The 27,662-nt window shown below is 41.7% G+C and overlaps 2 protein-coding genes and 1 long non-coding RNA gene across 4 annotated transcripts; 2 read left to right on the forward strand and 1 right to left on the reverse strand.

Moving 5' to 3' along the window:
- On the reverse strand, positions 1 to 8,782 carry LOC115191391 (uncharacterized). Of its 2 annotated transcripts, none has more exons than XR_003877649.1 (4): positions 8,651 to 8,782; positions 3,986 to 4,088; positions 1,503 to 1,616; positions 1 to 1,139 (listed from the first exon to the last, which is right to left on the reverse strand). It is a non-coding gene; the product is annotated as an uncharacterized LOC115191391 (long non-coding RNA). The 2 variants fall into 2 exon arrangements; XR_003877648.1 differs by having other exon boundaries at positions 1,270 to 1,616.
- LOC115191383 (neurotrophin receptor-interacting factor homolog) lies at positions 8,509 to 27,662 on the forward strand. The gene is made up of 6 exons (XM_029749261.1): positions 8,509 to 9,015; positions 9,423 to 9,553; positions 9,712 to 9,876; positions 11,938 to 12,102; positions 25,011 to 25,122; positions 26,277 to 27,662. The coding sequence occupies exons 1-6, from the start codon at positions 8,727 to 8,729 to the stop codon at positions 27,227 to 27,229; spliced, it is 1,815 nt and encodes a 604-aa protein (XP_029605121.1). The 5' UTR covers positions 8,509 to 8,726; the 3' UTR covers positions 27,230 to 27,662.
- Positions 9,923 to 11,389, forward strand: LOC115191368 (oocyte zinc finger protein XlCOF22-like). Its single transcript, XM_029749243.1, has one exon. The coding sequence runs from the start codon at positions 10,123 to 10,125 to the stop codon at positions 10,975 to 10,977; it is 855 nt and encodes a 284-aa protein (XP_029605103.1). The 5' UTR covers positions 9,923 to 10,122; the 3' UTR covers positions 10,978 to 11,389.

A 27,662-nucleotide genomic window follows, 5' to 3' on the forward strand; every position in this document is an offset into this window, starting at 1 on the left:
TGGTCACTGTTCACTTCCGTTCTTCTTCTTTAAAGTTTTATGGCCGATTACACCTATTGATGTATTGCAGCCACTTACGGGGTACGGGGTCTTCTTCTTTGATATTATGGCGGTCCGAAAACAAATGCTGTAGGTGCATGCCGCCACCTACTGTTTTGGCTGTATATCCGCCCAAATAATTAACAAAATACAAATAAACAAGGCAAAACTCAATGTACTCCTTTATTTAGGCTCTGTGGCCTGAGAAGAAGAGCATATTCGGACAGTATTCTTTGCCATGTTTCGGCAGTGAAGTCCTGGAAACCCAAAAACCTTTCAGCTCCAGTTTCTTTGACTTTTTGTTCGTTTATGCAGTACAATTAATCATATGTTCGATAAACACCATAAAATCCACCTTCTTCACAATCAGCATATCAGTACATTTAATCATATGTTCGATAAACACACAATTTTAAATTGTATCCATTTTAGAATAAGGCTGTAACATAACAAAATGTGGAAAATGGGAAGGGGTATGAATTATTTTCGAATGCACTGTACCTTTTGTTGTGAATACCCATCCTGGCACTGTCTGTATTGGTGGGGTAACCATGAGGTACTCTAATTGAGGAAGGCTAGACCTAGGTCCAGGCCCAGACCTTCTATGAACCCAGTCACGAGGCATTAGATGAGACGCTGAAGGAGAAAACAGACTTCCTGATAGACTGCCACCAGGGGAGTCTCCCACCACTCTCTGTGAAGGCTGAAGCCCAGGGTGACCTGCTCTGTTCATCATGGATACTGTGGTGTTTGTATCATAAGAACAGGAGGGTCTATCTCTATCAGGCCCTGCTTCATCCCTGCTCTGAGACTGAAGAGAAGGGTCTGGGCTGCAGACTGGATCCATGACTGGAGCCTCGGTCTATCTGATGACCAGTAGGACTGAGGTTGTTCAGTCCCCCTGTCCACTGGTGGTGATCTGTGTGGTGGTGGAGTCTTTGTCCCTAGCGGTTCGGTGCCAGTTCCGACTCGGGAAGGAAGAGAGATGGCTCCTGATCCAGTGTCCCGATCCGGGGCCAGGGTTTGTGACTAGCCACCTCAGAGGTCCAGTCTCTCCTACCAGCAACACCGAAAACCAGCAGGTCTTCATGGACTACAGACTGTAAACACAAATTGTACAGAAATGCATAAAGGTTTATATAAGAAACAATTTTCTGTACACACAGAAACATGATAATTATAAAATGTTAACCACAGTCAAGCCAGTCTCTAAAACTGGGATTCAAGTACCTAACAATATGGAGCCATTGGAGTAAAAAAAAAAAAAAAAAGTCCATGTGTTGATTCCAGAATGAAGTAGACAAAATCTATGCCTCGCCCTAGTCTCAGCCAGTATGTTGTCATGGAGACTAAGTTTGGTTGTTGTTTTGTGTTAAACTGTCAGTTTCTGGTTGTGGTGAAAAGTGTTGTCCCCAGCCCAGATTTGAAGACGTTGTCCTATCCATTGACCTCCACCATGTCACCTCTGGTCCTGGCCTGATCTGTGATGTCGTCCCCTAGGCCCTTGGCTGCACCCGTCTGGGTCTTGGAATCCAAGATGGACACGCAGTCTCATCTGTTAGCCCCCAGCCAACCACCTACAGAAAGAGGTTAGAAAATGTGACCTGTTTCAGGAAGCTAGGCGTATGTCGCATGTCACTACTTCACAGGAGAGGCATTTAAACATAACAAAATGTTTTTTTTATCAAAATGCGTTTTTGTGCAGAAATGCCTTCTGGAACATGTAAACTTTCATATGCCTTAATAACAAACTTGTATGCCATCTGTAAATATGAATACAATTGTTATATTGCGAGCCTAATTGGTTTAGCCACAGAAAGAGACAGGAACCTTCCTGCTTGCCATGATTGGCTAAGATAATGGATGGGCTGGACATGCAGAGAGATGAGCTCGGATTGGTCTGCCATGTAGCATGCTTCCATCTATAACATGAGCTTCTCAGTATGTGTAGATAATAATTTCTACCACAGATTTGTGAAAGACGTCATGAAGAACTGCAAAAGTATTGCTACTGCTCTAAACATTGCTGCCCTTAATGAAACAGGCGCTATCGACAACGATCAGAGAGAAAGAGTTGTGAAGGTCTACTTTCTGGAGGACGATCGTGCCATGCTGACTCTAGGACTCTTAAAATGAATCAGACAATGAGGAAATCCCTGACTTAGGTAAAAACATTTTCATTTAACCAGACATTGTAGTCTTTTGATGACAGTGATGTGGAAGAAACGGCGATTAACAGTGTTGTTGTCATGGAAGAAGTTGACCAAGTTTTGAAATCAGTGGAATGTCTGGTGGAAGCAGAGTATGATTGCAATTGCGAAGGGAGTCAAAAAGAGGACCCTGAAGGCGGTTGTATAAAACAACTGTCTCTGGATTACATTTCAAACTAAGGCCAACCATGGCATCCATGACAGAGAGGGAGAAGCGTTCATCTATGTATACGGATAAGAGTCCAGATACATTTTCATATATGTTAGAATTTTTTTCAGAAAGTTGTTTTCAATGCAAGTTAAAGTGTACTGTTGGCTAGCTAAGATTAGCTGGCTGGCTCGCTAGCTAACGTTACGTGTATGATCTGTGTAGTAATATTATTTGTCTCTCAGAAAGCCATTTGCATTGCTAGTTATAGCTTAATGTTAGCTAGCTAGCTAACATTGAACCAAGTTGGTTAGCTTTAGCTACCTGCAGATTCATGCATGGTGCATGGTAGTATGAGTTGGGATTATGGTTCATTGTTTAGCTAGCTAGCTACCTACCTACCAACCTACCTGTCTAAACAAAACACTCCACTATGCAAGTAATCATTTCACTGTACCGTTTACAACTTCTGTATCCTGTGCATGTGACAAATAAACGTTGATTTTATTTGACATAGTGTGTGTTTACCAGAGACGGTAATGTGAAGAAAAACATGACCTGCACCAAAGCCAAATTAGGATATAGGCCAAGGACTAGATAGTGTATTTTTACTATTACTTTTTTATACTACTTTCACTGCTTTGAAGACTTGAAATCTTTGGTTGTTTACTATGCTATCTTACTATGTTTACCACATGGCCTCACATGTGAATCCTTAAAGAGATGGGTGGGGCTAAGGCTTAAGAGGGAGTGAACTATGCTGAATGGGTGTAGACAAAGAAGAGCGCTCCAGTAGGTGTACCAAAACATTCAAGGGACATTTTCTCAAAAGTGGGGTTAAGTTTATCAACTTTCAAAGCAGAATTACTTTCACATTGTATGATATACCAGTTTCTCTACTTTTATCCAATGTAAAAAACACCATTTCTAATTTTGCTACATAGGTCACAAATAGGTGGTAGGTCAAGTTCATACATTATAATGTGTGTTTTTGTAACATAAGTTGCATTGATTTAATTTTATGAATGATGAAAAAGACAAAATAATAGCCAGGCGCATCACTTTACCATTGAAGATTGTGAGAGAAATTACAAGATTATGTTATAATACTGTTTATGCATCGAACAGCTTTGATGGGTACTCTCTCATCTGTGTCTGTGTGAACTGAGAGGAGCCTAAAAACCTACAGCTGGCATTCCATAGATAAGATGTGGTGGGTGTAACCGAGAGAGAGAGAGAGCCTAAAAGAATAGAAGAAAACCCTTATTGTGTCTAATCATTCTTGCATCTGGGAAACAGCACCAAAGGCTTTCCACCCCTCCCATGCCGCCGATCGGCATGATCGGCATGGGAGGGGTGGAACCAGCCATGACTAAGCATTCTTAGTGTCAGTTATATAAGAACCAGCATTGTCTGTAAAGGTTAAGCCTCAGCAACACATTTTAGAGTGTGGGGTCGACAGCTTCATTATTGCAATAATTAATCGATATTGAATTAAGATCATTGTTTGAAGAAATGACAGTCTCTCTTAGTATGAATTTCCACGACAAGATCTACTGTATGTAGGCTATATGTATTTCTCCCTTACCTTGCTCTCCCATCTTCAGCAGATCAATGCTCGCTGGTCCGTCCTCTATTGTCTCCTCTTTGACTAGCAGCAGATCAGGCTTCCCATCCTCCATCTCTATTGACTGTAAGAGATACAGAGTGAGAGGATGTTGGATCAAGAAATCTGACATGAGCACCCTGCTATTGAGCATCTTCTGGTTGGGCAATGAGGGATTTCTATGAGTATTATGCAAATGTTAGTTGATTTGATTACTTGACACTCTTTAATGGTTTTATAATTCAAAGTAATGGTCCCACACTTAAGACAAAATTAATCAAGACCTTGGCCCATTTACACAAAGATTCTCAGTGTAAAAGTATTCATTATGATCTAATAGGCAAAACTGTTCCTAGGTCTGCACTCCTACTCAGAGGCTTTGTGAATATTGACCTTCAATTAAACGCAGTCTCAAATTTCGCCGCCTGTCCCTTTTAATAACAGGACAACAGCACACATTTCAGCAAATAAAGGCCTGTTTCAAATAAACACTGGGTCTAAATTATATGTTTAATGAATTTACCATAAATTACAATGAATTGTTTAGGGACAGTTAAAATAAACACCCTCCCCCCTCATAAAATGAACTCTAAAATGATTATTAACACCATGAATAACAATAACTGATGCAACCCTGTGTTTGTAAACTTGGATATCGACTTTACCACTTCAGAATGGTTTTGTGGCACAGTCGATGCCACGCAGGGCTAACTCGCTGACCACAACCGACAAACTCACTCTCCCTGCCTGTCTCATTACACTATGATCAGAGCCGGCTGCAGATAATGATCAGCTAGGGGGAAGTCAGAATATCAACATTTTGATGCTATATTCATGATATCAAATATATGCAATGAATTTTGCACGAACAGGTTTCTGTACGAATGCACCACACACAACCAATCAGCAACGCACAATTGAATACCAATTACCGACTTTTAGCGCTTCTCATCATGGTTTGTGCCACAATCAAGTAGAGTACGTCAATCTCGACAAACAAAAAATACATCCATCCCTACTCAGTATCGAAGGCTTGGTTTGACAATCTTTGAATGTCATTCAACTTTTTGGTGTTTTGCAACAGATGTCTCGTTCCATTAATCGAATGGCCATTGTGCAGTTTGGAGTTATATTAGAGTGGATGAACATGGGCAGGTAGCCTACAGGGGACTTTTGAAGTAGCCTAATCAGATTAACACATTGTGACTGCAACTCCCAACGGGCTCTGGAGAAGGCAAGGTCGAGTCATGTTTCGGAGGACGGATGACCCGCCTAACCGCGCTTCTTAACACCTGTTCGCTTAACCCGGAGGCTGCACCATGTGTCGTCGGAGGAAACACTGTTCAACTGACGACCAAAGTCATGTTTCGGAGGACGCCTTGCCCTCTCCCGTTGAGAGTTGCAGTAATGAGACAAGTTCATAATCACAAAATTGAGGAGAAAAAAGGGGGTACAAAAAAATATATAATAATTAACCTTATTTACATAAGTATTCAGACCCTTTGCTATGAGCCTCGAAATTGAGCTCAGGTGCATCCTGTTTCCATTGATCATCCTTGAGATATTTCTACAACTTGGAGTCCACCTGTGGTAAATTCAATTGATTGGACATGATTTGGAAAGGCACACACCTATATAAAGTTCCAATCATTATTAAACGGGAGAAGTTTGGAACCACCAAGACTCTTCCTAGAGCTGGCTGCCCGGCCAAACTCAGCAATCGGGGGAGAAAGGCCTTGGTCAGGGAGATGACCAAGAACCCGATGGTCACCCTGACAGAGCTCCAGAGTTCCTCTGTGGAGATGGGAGAACCTTCCAGAAGAACAACCATCTCTGCAGCACTCCACCAATCAGGCCTTTATGGTAGAGTGGCCAGACTGAAGCCACTCTTCAGTAAAAGGCACATGACAGCCAGCTTGGAGTTTGCCAAAAGGCCCCTAAAGACTCTCAGACCATGAGAAACAAGATTCTCTGGTCTGATGAAGCCAAGATTGAACTTTTTGGCCTGAAAGCCAAGCGTCACGTCTAGAGTTCACCTTCCAACAGGACAACGACCCTAGGCACACAGCCAAAGACAACGTAGGAGTGGCTTCAGGACAAGTCTGATGTCCTTGAGTGGTCCAGCCAGAGCCCAGACTTGAACATCTCTGGAGAAACCTGAAAATTGCTGTGCAGCGATGCTCCCTATCCAACCTGACAGAGCTTGGGATTAACTGCCCAAATACAGGTATGCCAAGCTTGTAGCATTATACCCAAGACTCAAGGCTGTAATCGCTGCCAAAGGTACTTCAACAAAGTACTGAGTAAAGGGTCTGAATACTTATGTAAATTATTTTCTTTTAAGTGTATATATAAATTTGCTAAAATTGATAAAAACTGTTTTAGCTTTGTCATTATGGGGTATTGTGTGTAAATTTGAGGGGGAAAAAAATGATTGAATACATTTTAGAATAAGGCTGTAACAAAATGTGAAAAAAGTCAAGGGATCTGAATACTTTCAGAATGCACTGTATACAGTAACTAACCCCTCGACTGCACACATTTTGGTTTTACATGTTATTTTTTTAATATGTTCTAAGGTGGTGTCCGTCCCCAAAAGGACCAACTTTGGAAAACCCTGGTATATATATATATCATTGGTCATGACGCGCGAATTTCACCTGATCGCAGCTGACTGCCCATGTGGTCATGTTGTCTAAACTCTTAGGCACTGAAGCTTGTGGTGATCGGTGGCATGTTATAGAACCTATCCACAATATTGTAGGCTACAGATTAGTCGTTAAGGTTGTAAAAGATGTGGAAGTTACTGTAAGGCCAATTTCAACTCAGGGTTGGTCACATGACCCACTACAGTGACTGCTTTTCTCATTCCAATGATTGACAATCTATAAAATGTTTATTTTGCATGCTCGCGCACATGACGCGGGCAGTGTGGTCCGCATGTATAATTGCGCAAGCGTTGGAAAATAAATGTACATACATGTTATTCAATCATTGCACCACACTGCTTGCGCACGTCTGCGTAGCCTCTCCCATATCCTCATTGGTATTTAGGAGTTTATATCCACGTGGGTGATTTGAAAGGTGAACTGAGGTCCACACTCCAGTCCTGTTGGTGGTGGTACTGCACCTTAAACTTGGTTGCCAACTGCCATATAAAGTCCAAAGAAGGAGGAGAGATTACTAGAAACAAACTCTGTTTTCCCTTTTCTCTGTGGATTAATTGTCAGAGTAGAGGACCTTGTGCATTTCAGGCAAATTAACAACCCAATGTTTATATCCCAGGTCAAATTAGCTAGCAACAGCAAGCTAAATTGCCATAAATGTATAATGCTTTTCTACCTGTCCTCAAATTAATACAGTTGGTTCAGAGTTCGTTTTGATATTTCAACCTGCGTCTCCTGATCGCGTCTGATGTGGGTGGCCAAAATCAACATGGACGCGAGCGGTGTGGTCAACATGTAAGACACTGCATTGCAGTGCTAGAGGTGTTACTACAGGGGAGGGAGTGCGTCATCCGGGTTAGCAAGTCCTTGTGGCGGGCCGGGCGCTTGCAGGTTGACGTCGGTTGTCAGGTGAATGGTGTTTCCTCCGACACATTGGTGCGGCTGGCTTCTGGGTTAAGCCGGCGGGTGTTAAGAAGCGCGGTTTGGCGGGTCATGTGTCGGAGGACACATGACTCGACCTTTGTCTCCCAGCCCGTTGGGGAGTTGCAGCGATGAGACAAGATCCAAAAAAGGGGTAAAATACAACAACAAAAAATGAACAACTTTCTTTTTTAAATGCAAATAACAAGTTGTATGCAAATCCCTTTCATTTGAACCATTAATCATTAGAGGCAATACTATAGCTACAATGTTAATTGGTTCTGTATCCTGATTGTCTATGGCGTGAGTGCCAAATCGAGATGGATCACGCGAGCAAGAAAATAAATCACAGCGCGAGCAGATATGCATCTAAGAAAACTAGTTGCGCGAGCGCATAAACTACTTTGATCGTGCATATGTAGGGTTGGAAATTAAACTTGAGAGCTTGAAACATTGATATTGAACAAGTTCAAAATCGTTGTCGAATGCAATAAATTAGTCCGAGTGCATGCAGAGATTTCTGCACTCTCACAAATACACCCTGCCCATGCATGAAAGTCTCTTCTCACAAACACAATTTCCATTTTGCTCTCATTATCCATCTCACGGAGTGAACGTTTGACAGTTCTATATCTTGGCGCTCTGCTCCTAGTGGTTTACCCAAGGTTCCGGTCAAGAAGTTCAGATATTGATTGAACGATCCGTACATGGATCGAACAGCTTACTCTTTAACATTCAGAAAACCATAAGGTGATATTGTATTTAATAATGTATTCAATTTCCTTAGGTATAATGGTTTAATTGGGTAGGGAGGTGAACTAGGCTTTTGACCTTCGCCGTCTCTGGTCCACACTCCAGTTCAATTTGTGGCGGTAATGCATCCACTAAAGTTGGTTGCCAACCGCCATTTAAAAACCACTGAAGAAGAACTGTAAACGGAAGTGAAAAGTAACCAAGAACAATATCCACGGCAGCGTTTTAATTGTTGTTATATAGACTTTTATTATCGCCTTGAAACTCCAAATATTACTTATGTAACTGCACAGCCACACATACTTACCCCAGGCAGTGTTAAATTCGCGTTGGAGACAGGTCTTGGTTGATAGATGTTATTAAAGTAACGCTAGCTGCTAACAATGGCTAACTGTAGGCCTATGGTTTTTCACACTCAAATAGCCTCCATCATGGAGGTGCTAGCGAATGCAGCCGTGGCAGATATCTGTAAACTCGTAGACGACGACTATGCAGTGTTTCGTTTGGAAATAACTCAAAGCCAGAATGAAAGCAGGGCATTGCGGAGAAAACTACAGCTACTTGAAATGAAGGTGGCACGGGAGCGCGCAGAGAGAACGACGCGAGAACGCGTTCTCGCCGGTGGTCCCAGTAGTGTCAAGATCCCCGACCGATACAAAGGAATGGCAAGAGGTTGGCTACATTTTGCAGAAGGCCGATGCTGCGGGGCCTGTCGCCCCGATCACATCTGCGCATGTGTGACGTTAGATGTGTTTACAACATATGGTTAATCAGAATTGGGTCTTGGTCAGTTTTGGGATAGTATGCAATAATTCCCCTAATTACTTAGCTAACTTGCAGAAAAACACTATCATATTCCAACCAGATTATTGATTTACTTGTATTTCCCATTTACTAATAGAAAACAATAGATGTATTATGTTCCATGCATCATATCAATACATAGTAAATCAAGGAATTATAAGAAGTGTTACCTTACATCCTTGCCAATTGTAGACAGTGTCAAAACTGTCAATAGTGTACAATTTAGCGTTCAGCATTGACAGTACCTAACCAACCTTTTCCCCAATCACTCTCAGGTGAAGGACATCTCACTGGAGGCCACAGGGGCTTTGTGAAGCCTGCAGGACACAATGCGTGGAGAGATGACCAACCAATCATTGTTGATGAGGGGAGTGGAACCTCAACCCAGCATGTTATTGTGATAGAGGTTAGTGTAATAGTATTACATCAAAATTACAGTTAATCAAATGTGGCCAGTTTATTTCAGAAAGGCTCACCTCAGCTATTCACTTGCTCACATCCCCACAACATTGTTATCCAATTCTACTCATGAACCAGTAATAGCCTCCCCTTTTCTTATGTCAGTCTGCAGATGAAAATGCAGCAGGTCCTGGGGTCAAGCTGGAGAGGACTGAACGAGAGAAGGACCCACGGCACCAGACTGGAGCAGCGGCTGGAGTGGCGCCCTCTGTAGCCACCGAGGACCTCGCCGCTGTGCCCCAGGCCAGGACCCGACACAGGATCACGGAGGTCAGTGGAACGCTGAACACCATCCTCAAGTCAGAGACAGACACAGAGACTTTAACTGTAACACAAAGGCTCTTACACACAGGATCTGACCACAGATCAGACCCAGAGAGACTGGGCAGTCGTCCTGCTCCCGGCTCAGAATACTTACCAGTATTTCACCAGAGCCAGGGGACAGTTAATTCCCATGGAGATGGTGACACGTTCGACACTGGCGGTGATGATCCGTCTTGTTCTTACGCTACAGAGATGAACCCTGGCAACATGCTCTTGTGTTTAGAGAGACACACTGATCTGTCTAGAGGGGACTGGAACCAGTACACTAGTAGTGTATACTCTGAAGGGTGCCTAGATAAGAAAGGGGAGGTTATAGTGGTAGATGACGTGACTGTGAAAGTGGAGGGCAACGCTCCTCCCACATGGAATGCAGATTGTCACCTAGGAGACAGACACTCGCAGGACAGAGATTTCTTTGATTACAGGGAAAGCTTAGATACAAATCTAAATGTCAAGACTCACTCCCCTTTACACGCATTCAGGGATCACGATGCCGTATTCACGTCGAAGGCACTTTCCGATTCACATGGCAGTGTTCTTTTCGATCAGGTACTGAACTCAAACGACAGGGCTATAGCCCAGGCTCTGGGAGGGGGAGCCACATCGGGCAATAGTAAAGAGAAACGGTTCCTCTGCATGTTCTGTAACAAAGGCTTCAACTGCCCCCAGAAGGTGGAGATCCACCAGAGGGTCCACACAGGAGAGAAACCCTTCAGCTGTTCCCAGTGTCATATGTGCTTTGCTGAGGCTGGCAACCTGAAGAGGCACCAGAGGGTCCACACAGGGGTGAAACCCTTCAGCTGTACCCAGTGTCAAATGCGCTTTGCTCAGGCTGGTGACCTGAAGAGGCACCAGAGGGTCCACACAGGGGAAAAACCCTTCAGTTGCCTCCACTGTGAGAAGAAGTTTTCCCGCCAGCACCAGCTGAAGATGCACCTGAAGGTTCACACGGAAGAGAGGCCATTTGCCTGTACGCACTGCAGGAAGAGGTTCTCAGAGAGGAGCTACCTCAGGATACACCAGCAGAAAAACCATTCCACTCTATAGCATAGAAAGTATCCATTCCACTCGATAGCTTCTGACGTTTAGCTCAAACCCTGCATTAAAGGCAAAGATTAATTTTAGTTGTCAGCAAAAAGATAATGATAGTAATAGATTTCAGTGTTGAATATTTCTGGGTAGAATATTGCATCCAGACATTGTGTGTTATATATGGCATATTTAAGCCGAAAAAGTCAGTTACATAGTGTTTGTTCTGTGGTGCCTATATAATGTTCACAAATGCCTAGTTCCTTACTTACATTCAACTACTTAATGTTTTTCCTAAGACACTTGTAATGAGAAAATGTATGCAGTTTATCTAGTTCATGCAGATTTTTTGTTGAGTGTGTATGTGTGGTTTTCATATGGTGTATTTAAAACTGGTTTATGTTTAATAAACACAAAATGGGACTTTTTATTCTGACTTTCATTGAGACTCTCTTAAGTATACATCTCACCCTATTCTGCATACACATTACAGAGCTTCATAGCCAAGTTAGTCACTAGTTAACAAAGTCATGATTATGGCTAAACCCTGTCTATTTCTAAAATGTATCTTCTTAAAATTAGATTATACACTTAACTACACTGCTATACCTTATGTCTAATCTTAAATTAAAACCAAAAAGCACATTTTTGTTTTCATTAATGTTTATGTTATAGCCAATTTTTTATTGTGTGGCTGTGTTAATTAGGGACGACCAATACCTAACAAACACCTACTGTACACGTCAAAAGATTTTAGTCAGGTATGTCTGATGTTGACTTTTGACTTATCATAGCTTATCAACATATTTATGTCCAACATGATGGGTTTAAAAACAATGAAGTCATTCTGTAACTACAGTATAGGACTCAAACATAGTGGGGATGGGTAAACACTCCATGTTGAAAGTGTGTTTATTATCTGTGTGTACGTTCCTGAGGGAGTATGTCTGTGTAATCTGTATCACCTGCCTCTTCCAGGAGGAGGAGGGTCCAGAGGTGCTGCTGGTGAAGGAGGAGGGGTATGAGGAGGGTCTGGGGAACCCTGAGGGGACCATGGTCATGGAGGACAACGAGACTACACCTCCTCCTGAACCCACAGAGGAACCAGCTGAGCAGCACAGGACCACACACAGTCTCACTGAGGTGAGTGCACTGTGAACTGCTGTCTGAATGGTGTTTGGTCAGAGCCGTATCCACAAAGCATTTTAGGGTAGGAGTGCTGATCTAAGATCAGTTTTGCCTTTTAGATCATAATGAATATATATAGACAGGTGGGGACCTGGGCCCAGATTCACAAAACACATCTTACGCAAAAACTTACGAACTATCTTAAGACTTTTTTGGGGATCCTTCTTGTTCTTAGTTCATAAGATAGTAAGTGCAATTCCTCAACAATGTCTTAAGATTTAATGATTTTCTTACGAGCTTCTCAAATATCTTCCTCCGAATCTTAAGATATTTGTTGCTAGGCAACCGTTTTATCTAGCTATTTAGCTGGCAATGGCAATCATGTTGGCATATTTCGTACTGAGATGACTGTTCTAAAACATGTTCTTGGGTTTAAAATAATCAATGCTGAACTTTCAGATGAAGTTTGTGTGAATTAAACATGTTCAATTGCTTTCATGAGCTTTTTCTCTCACTGCCCTGAGTTTAAGACAAGGGTTTAGCGATCTTGTAATTAAGAACATTTCCAATAACTTCATTTTCAAGAATCTAATTTCTTCTTAACTTTTTGCTTAAGGAGAAACATTAGAAATAGCGCAATAACATTTCCAATAACCTTTTTGAGAAATAGCAACTTTGCTTAACTTTCTTCTTAAGTCTATAGTTAAGGAAAAAATGGCAGTTAAGAACACATTTCTTCTTAAGAAGGTTTTGTGAATCTGGGCCCTGATCCTCGATCAGCACTTCTACTCTGAGAAAAACTTTTTAATTTTTTAATTTTTTATTTCTTTACAACATTATCACACTCAACCAACATCAAAACACACCACATTTCAACACATTGCATCGTTCTCTCTCATCCTGGTCTAAATACGTTTTTGACTGTGGGGTTTATTGTTGATGTACTCTTCTCATACTTTGTTTACTTGATATCTAGCAAACTCATTCAAAACTGTCGCAGTCCCGCTGTCTTAGCTGTGTTGACACTCACGCACAGCCTATCCTTGCACCCACTGTCCCAGCGGATTAATGAAATGCGTAGTTCGGAGAAAATAGTTACAAAAATAAATGTTTTTCAAACAACTAACGTTAAAATAAGAGTACAAAGTGTGAACCACCTAGCTTTGAAGTAGTTACAATGTCTATTTCCCTGCCTTTGAGAGGAGCGGGCTAGTAGATACCCATAGACTTAGCAACTGCACTAAGCTAACTACAGTATATGCTACCTTCAACTTCCTTCAAACTGCATGCAGAGACATAAAAATGGTATCCATGAGTTTGTCTGACTGGGTGATTATGAAATCACCAAAGATACTGAAGTATCCATTTAACCAATTTACCAACTGGTGATTTCACCAGGCAGGCCAAAACTCCATCCCACCAAAACAGGTTGAAATTTCAGGCGGACTTTTTAAACAGCTCTTAAACTAAAAGGCATTATCATAATTTTCACAATATTACAGTATTATTCAAACCTAATAGTGTGGAAATGGATATAAAATACAGGAAAAATACATATGACTGCACAGGGCCTTTTGAGACTAAATTTATCAAGACCCGGGCTCGTATCCACAAAGTCTCAGAGTAAGAGTGCTGATCTTTCCAAATAACCTTACTCATTATGATCTAAAAGGCTAAACTGATCCTAGATTACTCCTACTCTGAGAGGCTACTTCATCCTATGGTACTACAGCTATGACATTTGTTTACTCATTTGTATTTTAATTTATGGCCAGTAGACAGAAGACAGGTAATGAATTGAACATAGTTTCATGGAATGTGAAATCTATGGCACATCACATTAAAAGGAAACAAATAATTAATTATATTAAGAAATTAAAATGTGTCATAGCCCTGTTGCAAGAAACTAATTTAATGGGACAAGTCTTGGAACAAATGAAAAAATATTTTGATGGAGAAATATATTTAACATCTTAGTCACTGTTAGCAGTTGATGTTATTCTTCAATAACACAAACTCCAAAGCAAATCAGGGGGAGAAAAATATATTTATTTGAAAAGGACAAATCATAGATGTTATTCGGTGAGGTAGATGTTCATTCCCCCTGTCCTCAGATTTTCTCCACAGAACAAAGAAACAGGATGCCACTTATAACACCCCACCCTAGCCTTGGGTTGACCAGTCAGATGACCTTGCAGTACAATTGGGCCAATGGCCAAATAACAAATGTCCTGCTCCAGACTCAATGTACAGACCAATGAAAACGTGGCACACGTAGCTCTGAGTTCAGGACTGACATTCCACAAATTCTAAACAGCTGTTTAACTGAAAACCAACTATTTCCATTGACAATTCTCTATTTACCATTAGTACTCTATTTAGTTTTTAGTACTCTCGTCCTCTGCGTTGTGTATTTATCTTCAAAATACTATTATAATCACCCAAAGCAAGGGGAGTGGCAGTGCTGTTCAAGAAAACTATTTAGCACAAGTTAAAGTCTCAGTATGTTGAGCTCAACGGTCGGTTTATTTTCAAACATGTTATATTGGGCAATGCAGAAGTGCTTATTGTGAATATTTATGGGCTGCTGAGTGGAACAGCAGTCTAAGGCATTGCATCTCAGTGCTAGAGGCGTCACTACAGACCCTGGTTCGATCCTGGGCTGTATGACAACCGGCCGTGATTGTGAGTCCCATAGGGCGGCGCACAATTGGCCCAGCATCGTCCGGGTTTGGGCTTGTCCGGGGTAGGCCGTCATTGTAAATAAGAATTTGTTCTTAACTGACTTGCCTAGTTTAATAAAGGTTAAATAATGAGGATATGACTTTGCTTTTTTTCTGATATTCAGTGTCTACTATACAATTTCCCAGAAATACCATGTATTATAGGAGGGGATTTTAATCAAATATTGAATGTGGAGGACAGATCAAGTAAGAAGGCCTTTCCAGTTACAAAATCTAGAATATTACTATTAGATACGATCAATAACAATGGGCTTTTAGACATCTGGCGAATACTACATCCAGTAGACAGAGTATACATTTTACTCTCCAGTCCACAAGGTCTACTCCAGACTAGACTAGTTTTTTTGGTCCAATTTACAATCAGTGACAATGGATAACATTTTTATCTGATCGCAGTCAGGTAAAGTTGGTTGTAGAAATAGAGGTAAACCTAGGGCTATTGCGGTGACCGTATTACCGCCACACCGGCGGTCACGAGTCATGAAGGCAGTCAAATTCCACGTGACCATTTAGTTGCGGTAATTAGGCTTCTGATGCTGCTGATGGTCTTTATTAGCCTACCAAACTTGCTAACTGCCTGGTACTCAGCACTCTATTGTCCCTCTAATCACACTGAAATCAATGAAAATGTATTGGAAAATCTAATCAAACACTTATTGAGCTCCCATGAGCTCATGTTGTGCAACATTTCAAAAGGCCATGCAATTGTGTGAGAAAACAGTGACCTCTACTAAAAATAGGAGGATCAGCTTTCTATAGGCTAGGCCTACTATATATATTTATCAACTTTCCTAATATTAAGCACATTGCTTATATTTACAACAGGAGTATAGCCTACCTGGCTGGCATGAAAATAAACCACGGGGGAAAGTGTCCTCCATTCGGTATTTATGTGCATAGATTACATTTTTTCCCGCTGACCCTGTTTCGATACAGGTGCATGATAATGGTCCATTCTAAATAAAAACAAATTTCACACACATACTAAATAATATGTAAAGGCAAGATTAAATCAAGAATAGTCTGATGGGTGACAATATTAGCCTATCACTTGTGAATGATGCCCAGCATAAGAAACAATGCATTTTTTTTGCAACATTTCCGAATCATAGTCACACACCTCATGTAGCCTAGCCCATAGGCCTATATGTTTCAATAAGGTTTGTATCACAACTAAAGTGGCCAAATAACTTCTTAAAATTTAGCACATTAGCACAATTTAGCACTTTACAAGGGGTGTAGAGCCTAACTGGCATACATAAGCAGTGCGTTTCAAGTTTGGGTTAGATCATTTTCACCATAAAATTGCATTTTGCGATCACTTTTGATAATGGTGTTTTCCGCTAATGGAACATTCGCGCTTATACCCTACTACCATGTGCGCATTGCAGCGCTTATAATGTGAAGACATAGCCTAATAGTTTATCAACATTTTAAGCTAAGCGTTCTGATCTGTCACATTGCGTAAAAAAGTTTTTGGGATGCTAGTAGTTGTATTAATTTGAGATCTATCGCATTCCACAACTGTCCCAGACTGTTTGGAATATTTATTTCTCGCACAGAATGGAATAGCTCGACCTTTGTACTAGTAGATTGAATAGTGCTTTTGCTGTTCGTTAGGCCTACTCATATTGTTGGCTGATGAAAATTAAATGGACAGGTCTTCCAATATGTGACCCAAACTTGTATGCTGTCTGTAAATACAAATAAAATGGTTAAATTACAAACCTAGTTGGTTTAGCCAGAAAAAAAGACAGCAAATCATGGCTAGCGGGAAGGTTGCTAAAATAATGAGGGGGCTGGACATGCAGAGATTAGTTTCGATTGGTCTGCCATATAGCACGCTTCTGTCTATTTGAGCTGGTCAGTATGTCTAGGTTATCCTGTCTAATGCTGCTGCTTTTTTAAATGGATCCTGTAGTAAAAATGTATAAACCTAATGTCAAGTTAAAGTGTACTGTTAACTAGCTAGTGTTAGGTGGCTAGCTCGCTAGCTAACGTTATGTGTATGCTCTCTACTTTCTGGAGACCGAGTTTTGAAATCAGTGGAATTTGAGTATGATATCTAAGGAGATGGAGTAAACACCTGTCTCCGGATTACATCTTCAAACTAAGGGCAACCATGGCATCCGATAGGAGTCGCGTCCAACCATGATGTATACTGGTAAGATAGTCTAGCTAGCTACATTTTCAGATATTACACGTTTCTAGACACATTTGCTTGACTAGTTACAGCCTAATGTTAGCTAGGTAACATTGAACCTGGTTGGTTAGCTACCTGCAGATTCATGCAGGGTAGTAATGTCATGAGTTGGGGTTATGGGTCATTGTTTACCTAGCTAGCTACATGTCTTAACAAAAGACTCTCGTCTTAGTGTGCCAAAGCTCAGAATTACGGATGAATTTATTAACACTCAACACCCGTTGAAAATGGCCGGTGTCAGTAAACGTCGGCAAAAAAGCTAAATTAAATTGTTGCCAGCTGCACAGTTAGTCACCATCGCTCTGGATAATATGAAAACAGCCCAAACAGCTCTGCTAGGTCGAATAAAATGGTCAGTGGGGTGTTCTCTCATTATCTGTCTGGAAGTAGCTAGCCAATGTTAGCCAGTTAGCTTGGGTGCTTGACTGCCGTTGTGAGGTCAGAACGTTTGGATCAACCCTACTCATCGGCCAGAGCGTCCAGTGTGAGCTCTGAACGCTAAACGCTATGAATTTATGAATGGACAATCTGAGAGCACAGTTGCAGTCACCAACGCTCTGGATAACATAGCGGCCTAACGAGCTCTGCTAGGGCGAGTAATGTTCAGTGAGCCGTTCTCTCTCACTTAGGTGTCTGGAAGTAGCTAGCAAGTTAGTACAGAACACTCGGATCAACCTTTAAAGCTTAAGAGTGTGAACGGTGCTGAATGGGTGTAGACAAAGCGCTCTCCATTTGTAGTACCAAAACATTCAAAGCCATTTTCTCAAAAGTGAGTTTACAAGTCGTGGAAATGTAGTACTGAGAGAGACTTTGTCATTGCTTCAAACAATCATGTTTATTTAATATCGATTAATTATTGCAATAATGAAACCGTCAACCCAACAGCTGTTGGGCTGAGAGCCTAACTGAAAATGAAAACTGATTATATAGGACCTAAAAATGCTTAGTCAGACTGGTTCCAACTCCGTTAAGGCACCTTGGTTATATACACAGGATGGTGTTTTACCCACAACCCGGCTTAGTTTCCCAGATGCCAGGAAGATGAGACGTTATCTATTACTCTATTTCATAAAACAACCATTGGAGCGGCAGGTAGCCTAGTGGTTAGAGCATTGGGCCAGTAACCAAAAGGTTGCTGGATCGAATCCCCAAGCTGACAAGGTCAAAATCTGTAGTTCTGCCCCTAAACCTAGACGTGGCGCTCCGGTACCGCTTGCCGTGTGGTAGCAGAGAAAACAGCCTATGACTAGGGTGACTGGAGTCTTTGACAATTTTTAGGGCCTTCCTCTGACACCGCCTGGTATAGAGGTCCTGGATGGCAGGATGCTTGGCCCCGGTGATGTACTGGGCCGTACGCACTACCCTCTGTAGTGCCTTGCGGTCGGAGGCCGAGCAGTTGCCATACCAGGCAGTGATGCAACCCGTCAAGATGCTCTCGATGGTGCAGCTGTAAAACCTTTTGAGGATCTGAGGACCCATGCCAAATCTTTTCAGTCTCCTGAGGGGGAATAGGTTTTGTCGTCCCTCTTCACGACTGTCTTGGTGTGCTTGGACCATATTAGTTTTTTGTTGATGTGGATGCCAAGGAACTTGAAGCTCTCAACCTGCTCCACTACAGCCCCGTCAATGAGAATGGGGGCATGCTCGATCCTCCTTTTCCTGTAGTCCACAATCATCTCCTTTGTCTTGATCACGTTGAGGGAGAGGTTGATGTCCTTGCACCACAAAGTCAGGTCTCTGACCTTCTCCCTATAGGCTGTCTCATCGTTGTTGGTGATCAGGCCTACCATTGTTGTGTCATCAGCAAACTTAATGATGGTGTTGGAGTCGTGCCTGGCCGTGCAGTCATGAGTGAACAGGGAGAGGGCAGTGTGGAGTGCAATAGCGATTGCATCATCTGTGGATCTGTTGGTGCAGTATGCAAATTGGAGTGGGTCTAGGGTTTCTGGGATAATAGTGTTGATATGAGCCATGACCAGCCTTTCAAAGCATTTCATGGCTACAGATGTGAGTGCTACGGATCGGTAGTCATTTAGCCAGGTTACCTTAGTGTTCTTGGGCATAAGGGACTATGGTGGTCTGCTTGAAACATGTTTGGTTTACAGACTCAGACAGGGAGAGGTTGAAAATGTCAGTTGGTCAACGCATGCTCGGAGTACACGTCCTGGTAATCCGTCTGGCCAGCGGCCTTGTGAATGTTGACCTATTTAACTTCTGGGTTATGTGGGACGCGTCCCACCTCGACAACAGCCAGTGAATTTGCATGGCGCCAAATTCAAACAACAGAAATCTCATAATTAAAATTCTTCAAACTTACAAGTATTATACACCATTTAAAAGATAAACGTCTTGTTAATCCAACCACAGTGTCCGATTTCACAAAGGTTTTACGGCGAAAGCAAACCATGCTATTATCTGAGGACAGCATCCCAGCAAACATACACATGAAATCATAATTCAACCCGCCAGGCACAACACAAAAGTCAGAAATAACATAACGCATGCCTTACCTTTGAAGATCTTCTTCTGTTGGCACTTCAATATGTCCATTAAACATCACAAATGGTCTTTTTGTTCGATAAATTCTGTCGTTATATATCCAAAATGTCAATTTATTTGGCACGTATGATTCAAAAAATACACCGGTTCCAACTCGCGCAACATGACTACAAAATATCTCATAAGTTACCTGTAATCTTTGTCCAAACATTTCAAACAACTTTCCTAATACAACTTTAAGTATTCTTTTACGTAAATAATCAATAAAATTTAAGACGGGATAAACTGCGTTCAATACCGGAGGAAAACAAAGTGGAGCGTGCTTTTCAGGTCACGCGCCTCTATCAAACAATACACTTCCCTCGACCCTCGTTCTGAACAGGGCTACTTCTTCATTACGCAAAGGAAAAACATAAACCAATTTCTAAAGACTGTTGACATCCAGTGGAAGCGATAGGAACTGCAAGCAACTGCCTTAGAATTCTAGATTCCCAATGAAAACTCATTGAATAGAGAGTGACCTCAAAAAGAAAAAGAATCCTGGTTGGTTTGTCCTCGGGGTTTCACCTGCCAAATAAGTTCTGGTATACTCACAGACACCATTCAAACGGTTTTAGAAACTTCAGTGTTTTCTATCCAAATCTACTAATAATATGCATATCCTAGCTTCTGAGTTTGAGTAGGAGGCAGTTTAATATGGGCACATATTTTTTCCGAAATTGTCAATACTGCCCCCTAGCCCCAACAAGTTTTAAACAAGTTATTTTTTTTCATTTCACTTCACCAATTTGGACTATGTCCCTTACATGAAATCCAAATAAAAATCCATTTAAATTACAGGTTGTAATGCAACAAAATAGGAAAAACGCCAAGGGGGATGAATACTTTTGCAAGGCACCATATACCATTTAGCTAAGCTAAGAATGACGTGAATAGTCAAGTCAACAAACGCTGGGCAGTTGAATAGCATATAGTTAATATACTAGCTCGATGCAATGATATACTATGCAGTTCATAAAGATAGCGCAAGCAACAAATTTCATACTTAGTTAAAACAAATCATTTATATCTTAAGACCAATAAGCATACTACATACTCAAATGACTTCAAACAGTACGGTTAGAGCGATTACGCTAATATCAATACACTGGTGTATTGAGCTAATGATTCTTCTTTTATATCATTGTGCCAAGTCATAATTGCATCCCTGAATTCTCTATTAGATTTCCTGTCAGCAGGGAAATGCTGCCAAATTCGATCCATGATTAGATTTTTTTTATATTCATGCCGAATTGGTAGAATGCTTGTGCGCTTCTAATAGTGCCTCTATAGCTTGGGAAAATAATTTATACAATAAATATAGCATCTCATCTCTTACTGCGAAAAACACATTTTCAGGCCTTTTCTCTTTTTTTCTTTATTTCACCTTTATTTAACCAGGTAGGCCAGTTGAGAACAAGTTCTCATTTACAAATGCGACCTGGCCAAGGTAAAGCAAAGCAGTGCGACAAAAACAACAACACAGAGTTACACATAAACAAACGTACAGTCAATAACACAAAACAAAATAAAAAAATCTATGTAGAGTGTGTGCAAATGTAGAAGAGTATGGAGGTAGGCAATAAATAGACCCTAGAGGCGAAAATAATTACAATTTAGTATTAATACTGGAGTGATAGATGTGCAGATGTGCAAGTAGAGATACTGGGGTGCAAGAGGGTAAGTAATAATATGGGGATGAGATAGTCGGGTGTGCTATTTACAGATTGGCTATGTACAGGTACAGTGATCGGTAAGCTGCTCAGACAGCTGATGTTTAAAGTTAGAGAGGGAGATATAAGACTCCAGCTTCAGAGATGTTTGCAATTCGTTTCAGTCATTGGCAGCAGAGAACTGAAAGGAAAGGCGGCCAACGGAAGTGTTGGCTTTGGGGATGACCAGTGCAATGTACCTGCTGGAGCGTGTGCTACTGGTGAGTGTTGCTATGGTGACCAGTGAGCTGAGATAAGGCAGGGCTTTACCAAGCAAAGACTTATAAATGACCTGGAGCCAGTGGGTTTGGAGACGGATATGTAGTGAGGGCCAGCCAACGAGAGCATACAGGTCGCAGTGGTGGGGCTTTGGTGATAAAACGGATGGCACTGATAGACTGCATCCAGTTTTCTGTGTAGAGTGTTGGGGGCTATTGTGTAAATGACATCGCCAAAGTCAAGGATCAGTAGGATAGTCAGTTTTACAAGGGTATGTTTGGCGGCATGAGTGAAGGAGGCTTTGTTGCGAAATAGGAAGCCGATTCTAGATTTAATTTTGGATTGGAGATACTTAATGAGTCTGGAAGGAGAGTTTACAGTCTAACCAGACACCTAGGTATTTGTAGTTGTCCACATATTCTAGGTCAGAACCGTCAAGAGTAGTGATACTAGTCGGGCGGGTGAGTGCGGGCAGCAATCGGTTGAAGAGCATGCACTTAGTTTTTCTAGCATTTAAAAGCAGTTGGAGGCCACGGAAGGAGTGTTGTATGGTGTTGAAGCTCGTTTGGAGGTTAGTTAGCACAGTGTCCAAAGAAGGGCCAGATGTATACAGAATGGTATCGTCTACGTAGAGGTGGATCAGAGAATCACCAGCAGCTAGAGCGACATCATTGATATATATACAGTGAAGAGAGTCGGCCCGGGAATTGAACCCTGTGGCACCCCCATAGAGACTGCCATAGGTCCGGACAACAGGCCTTCCGATTTGACACACTGAACTCTATCTGAGAAGTAGTTGGTGAACCAGGCGAGGCAGTCATTTGAGAAGCCAAGGCTATTGAGTCTGCCGATAAGAATACGGTGATTGACAGTCGAAAGTCTTGGCCAGGTCGATGAAGACGGCTACACAGTACCGTCTTTTATCGATGGCGGTGTATTACCTGAAATGTATTACTTGACGGAAAAATCCCTTAAGCGTTTAGACAATCATATAATGTTTTAACCATATCTCTAACAAATGATCCGTAGAGACCACTCTGAACCTACTTTCATCTACGTATGGGTTGTTTAAGTTGCATCTCATATTCCCAGTGTTAATTGATCAAATCTTAAGTAATCGATTATACACACATGGTTATTTGTCATTCATTTTCTTTCTTCATACCTTCACAGAATCAATGTATAACGTAGGAAATCATTTCCAACGACTTATACATACACTACCAGCGGAACCCAAAAATGTTACTTTCCCGGACGCTGCCTTATGGGAATAATGCTCCACGGTTACTATAGGATATTCTAATAATTCTATAGAATAAATTATAGAATAACATCTAGCACTTAATACCACCCCTTGATATTCTATGATGGGCAGTGTTGAATGGAACCCCAAGATATCGAAACTTATTATCCAAAATTTAAAATCAGCTTATTATACACATTTCTATATCTTATTATTCAAATTTAAGATTAACATTTATTTTTACCCTCACACACTATCATATCCCATTCACAAACACAGTACACACAGGGGAAATGAGACGGACAAGAGGAAAACGGTTAGCGCTGTTTTTAGATTTCAAAACCTTGTCTATATAAAACAGGGAAACCATACCACTATCAAAATATTGCCTAATTAGTGGTCCCACAACGGGGTATTGCATCCACACTGGGATGCCGCCTACTGCAATTACTATGGTATAGATTATTTTATGTCTATCCAAATGTGCAAAACTACCTACAGAGTACCCGTGTCTCCTATCTAATTATGTAACACTGTCCCAAAAATCCAACCTTACCTCGTATTTCCTAAGTATCAGGAATAACAAAACACAATAACACCTAACAATAGTAACCCAGGGCATACCTGTTTACCTCATCAACAAAACATTTAATCAATTACATAGTTTATCATTTGAACTTCAGCAAGCCAGATGCCCTCACAAGGCATCACCTGCACTACAGTCCCTCATTCAACGAGCTTCACCAAACCGAGTTCTCTCTCAAGATTACCCACGCTCTAGTCCTTCACTCCACATTAACCTCACCAGTCCTACTGTGATCATCTCAGTACGACGGATCTGGACTTTTGGTTGCCCGCAACTGGCTAATTAACAAGGATACCTCACTTAAGTCCACTCTTATCAACTCAACTCAGTCCTGCTAGTTACCTCAGCTGTGGCCCTCTTAAGGAAGACCTCACTCTGAGCGTACCCTCAACAGGGGCTTTTATGTTTTTCTTATTTACATTTTTTCTTTATATTTTCATCACTTATTGATTGTCCAAGCCTACCTCTCTCAGTACTCTGTTTGAGATCCGGTATCCACCCGTGCCCGCTACCTCTCAGATCATAGGCGGGTCCAGCTGCTCAGTAATATGCGTGGTTTACCCTGAGATCCCAATTTCTGGGAGCAGGCAATCTCTTCCCTGCTCCCACCAGGAAGAGGGAGCAGGCAGAACCCAAAGTAGTCCGTAAATCAGGAAGTTCATAGAATCTGATTTCTTACGATTATCAGTAATTTTAAATGTATAAATATTGATTACTATGTAAGACAAATTACCAACCACCCAGCTATGGAGAAGTTAGGTCTATTTCCCTGCTTTTGAGAGGAGCTGGCTAGCAGATACCCATAGATTACCAACAATTGCTCTAAGCTAACAATATGCTACCTTCAACTTCCTTCAAATTGCACGCAGAGACACAAATGGTATCCATGAGTTCGTCTGACTCTGGTTAAGAAATTCACAAATACCTAGTATCCCTTTAATAGACCAATAAGAAAAAGAGTTCCAAACCTCTCCACCAATAACAGCTTGTTTTCAGTTTCCCCCTCCCTACTCAGACCACTCCCAGACAGTCCTAGCTAAATTATTGCTTGAGAAATTGCTCTTTGCTAAGAAGCCATTTAATTGAAAAGAATCACAGTAAGGTACTTAATTGTTACCCAGAAATACTTTTATATTGAGATAAAAATAGCTGCATTGGACCTTTAAGTCTGGGACCATGACTTTGAATTATCAAACCATTAAAAGGGTTTGTTTGGGATTTTGGCAACTAAGCTCTTTATCTACTTCCCCAGAGACCTATGAAGTCGTGGAAACCATTTTTACGTCTCTGTATGTAGGAAGTTAGAGGTAATTTTGCAAGCCAGTGCTAACTAGCTCAGCTTAAACACTGGACGTATTTGGGTACAGCAAGCATGCTAGGTGTACCCAAAGACTTCCATTCTTTGACCTAAACTAGTTAGCATTGGCTCTGCAAATGACCTCAAACTGCCTGCATACTAGATGCAGAGACATAATGGTATACACCCGTTCATCTGACTCTAGGGAAGTAGATAAGGTCTTCATTCCCAAAATCCCAAACTATCCTTTTAAATAGTGTCAAGTAAGCAAATCACCTAACATGTTTGCATAGTACTCATAGCAATCCCTCATTGCCCAATCAGAAGATGCTCATATCAGATTTCTTGATCCAACATCCTCTCACTCTGTATCTCTTACAGTCAGTAGACATGGAGGATGGGAAGCCTGATCTGCTGCTGGTCAAAGAGGAGACAATAGAAGATGAACCAGAGAGCATTGATCTGCTGAGTGAACTAAAGATGGGGGAGCAAGGTAAGGGAGACATACATATACAGAACATAGATATACTTCAATGGGAATAGTGATGCATCTACATAAAATGAAATCAATAAAACTGAGTATACCAAACATTAGGAACACCTTCCTAATATTGAGTTGCACCCCCCCCACACTTTTACCCTCAGAACTGCCTCAATTCATCAGGGTATGGACTCCACAAGGTGTCAAAATCATTCCACAGGGATGCTGTCCCACAGTTGTGTCAAGTTGGCTGGATGTCCTTTGGGTGGTGGACCATTGTTGATACACAGAAAACTGTTGAGGGTGAAACAAAAAAAAGCAGCGTTGCAGTTTGACACAAACCGTTGAAAGGCACTTACATTTTTTGTCTTGCCCATTCACCCTCTGAATGGCACGTCACAGGCCGGCTCATAGCCTGTAGCAAAAATGAGGGGACATGAACAGGTATAGGCCAATCAAAAGGTTCTTTATTGTAAAACAAAAAACGATTAACTTTAAAGAAAAAGGAGGTGTGGAAATGTCATAATGTAGGGTGTATGTAAGGTGCATGGATGCATGAATCTGTGTGTGAACATGACTGAGTGGAAACTAAGTAAACCTACAAAGGAACAAACAAAACAGGATCATACCTGGAGGAGCAGGGAGAGAGAGAGTGGTTAGTGGAGCAGTTTAATACCGTGAGCCCAGGTGGCTCCAATCACTAACGACCCTGCTCTGCCTGCAGGAGGAACCGCCCCTGCACTGCAGAGGAGGAGCCGTGACACACACATACACAATCCATGTCTCAATTGTCTCAAGGCTTAAAAACCCTTATTTAACCTGTCTCCTCCCCTTCATTTACAATGATTGAAGTGGATTTAACAAGTGACATCAATAAGGGATCATAGTTATCACCTGGTCAGTCTGTCATTAAAAGAGCAGGTGTTCTTAATGTTTTGTATACTCAGTGTATGTTTATAACTCAAATCAAATGTATTTATATAGCCCTTCTTACATCAGCTGATATATCAAAGTGCTGTACAGAAACCCAGCCTAAAACCACAAACCGCAAGCATTGCAGGTGTAGAAGCACATAATGTATAAACTTGATGATTTATTTGACTCAAACTCCATATGTAGAGTTCTCTGCATGTTTGTAAAGTCTATTTTGTAACCTTTTCCTGCAGGTGATTGGCTGGAGGATAACAGAGGAGACTGGGTGGCCATCTTGGATACCCAGACTGCTGCATCCAAGGGCCCAGGGGTCAACATTACTGAGCAGGCCAGGACCAGAGGCGAGATAGTGGAGGTCAGTGGATGGGACAGCGTCCTCAACTCTGGGCTGGGGAACAACACTGTTAACCACAACCAGAAACAGACAGTCGAATACAAAACAACATCCAAACTTAGTCTCCATGACAACAGACTGGATGAAACCAGGACGAGGCGTAGATTTGGTCTGCAGGGACAGGGAGGTGTCCATATGAGAACAGACACAGACTCGGCTACTGATGCTCCGTCCTGCTCCTATAGTTGTGATTCAGAGAGACTGATGGTGCCTCAGGTTACCCCCCTAACAGATGCTGCCTTCAGCCTGCCTTCTATAGGATCTATCAACTGGAACATGGACCCTGCAACAACACAGACACTCCCTGGCCTTCATCCTCCTCACACTCCTCTAATGTTAAACCAGACCTCAGACAATGCCGGTGCCTCAACATTAAATGGCTACACAAGACCATTGACAAATGACCATAGTAGAGACAGAATCAGTAAAGGTGGCAGCGCCAAAGAGAAGCGCTTCCAGTGTTCATTCTGTAGGAAAGCCTTCAGTTTCCCCAAACAGGTGGAGATCCACCAGAGGATGCACACGGGGGAGAAACCGTTTGGCTGCCACCTGTGCCGGGCCAGTTTTTCTCAATCGTCCAGCCTGAATAGGCACCAGAGAGTCCATACAGGGGAGAAACCCTATAGCTGCCCCCAGTGTGAGAAGAGGTTCTCCCGCCAGCACCAGCTGAAGGTGCACCTGAAGGTCCACACGGGAGAGAGGCCATTTGCCTGTACGCACTGCGGGAAGAGGTTCTTAGAGAGAAGCTACCTCAGGATACACCAGCAGAAAATGCACACGGCCCATGTATAGTGACATGTAATGTAGTACTAGTTCGTTTGTATAGCGTATAGTGACATGTAATGTAGTTAATTATATTGTTTTTATATGTAGTGGGGAACTGGATGAGGTGAACTGAGGAAATCATGAGTATGATGAGGCAGAGTAGATGATATGGTGATGGTTGGTGTGAGGGTGTCTAAAAATGCTTCACTGATGAGTGACAACGTTGTCCTGTTGTTTGATCTGGTGTTTTATAATGAGTGCCTTAATTCATGTTTACTTTACATAAAGTAGTGAAGATGTGTGTAATGTAATGTTGAACCTTTTCCAAAGTATTCTAGTTACCATAGTGAGAAGTTATACTTGTCAAGTATCATTTTGTGTAATAAAAGTACTGTTCTTCACGTTATGTGAGTGTATCACCATCTTGTTGAAATTAAATACAAAATTGACTCTGTGCTGA

The sequence above is a fragment of the Salmo trutta genome, chromosome 4 (assembly GCF_901001165.1).
Source record: "Salmo trutta chromosome 4, fSalTru1.1, whole genome shotgun sequence".
NCBI classification, from domain to species: domain Eukaryota; kingdom Metazoa; phylum Chordata; class Actinopteri; order Salmoniformes; family Salmonidae; genus Salmo; species Salmo trutta.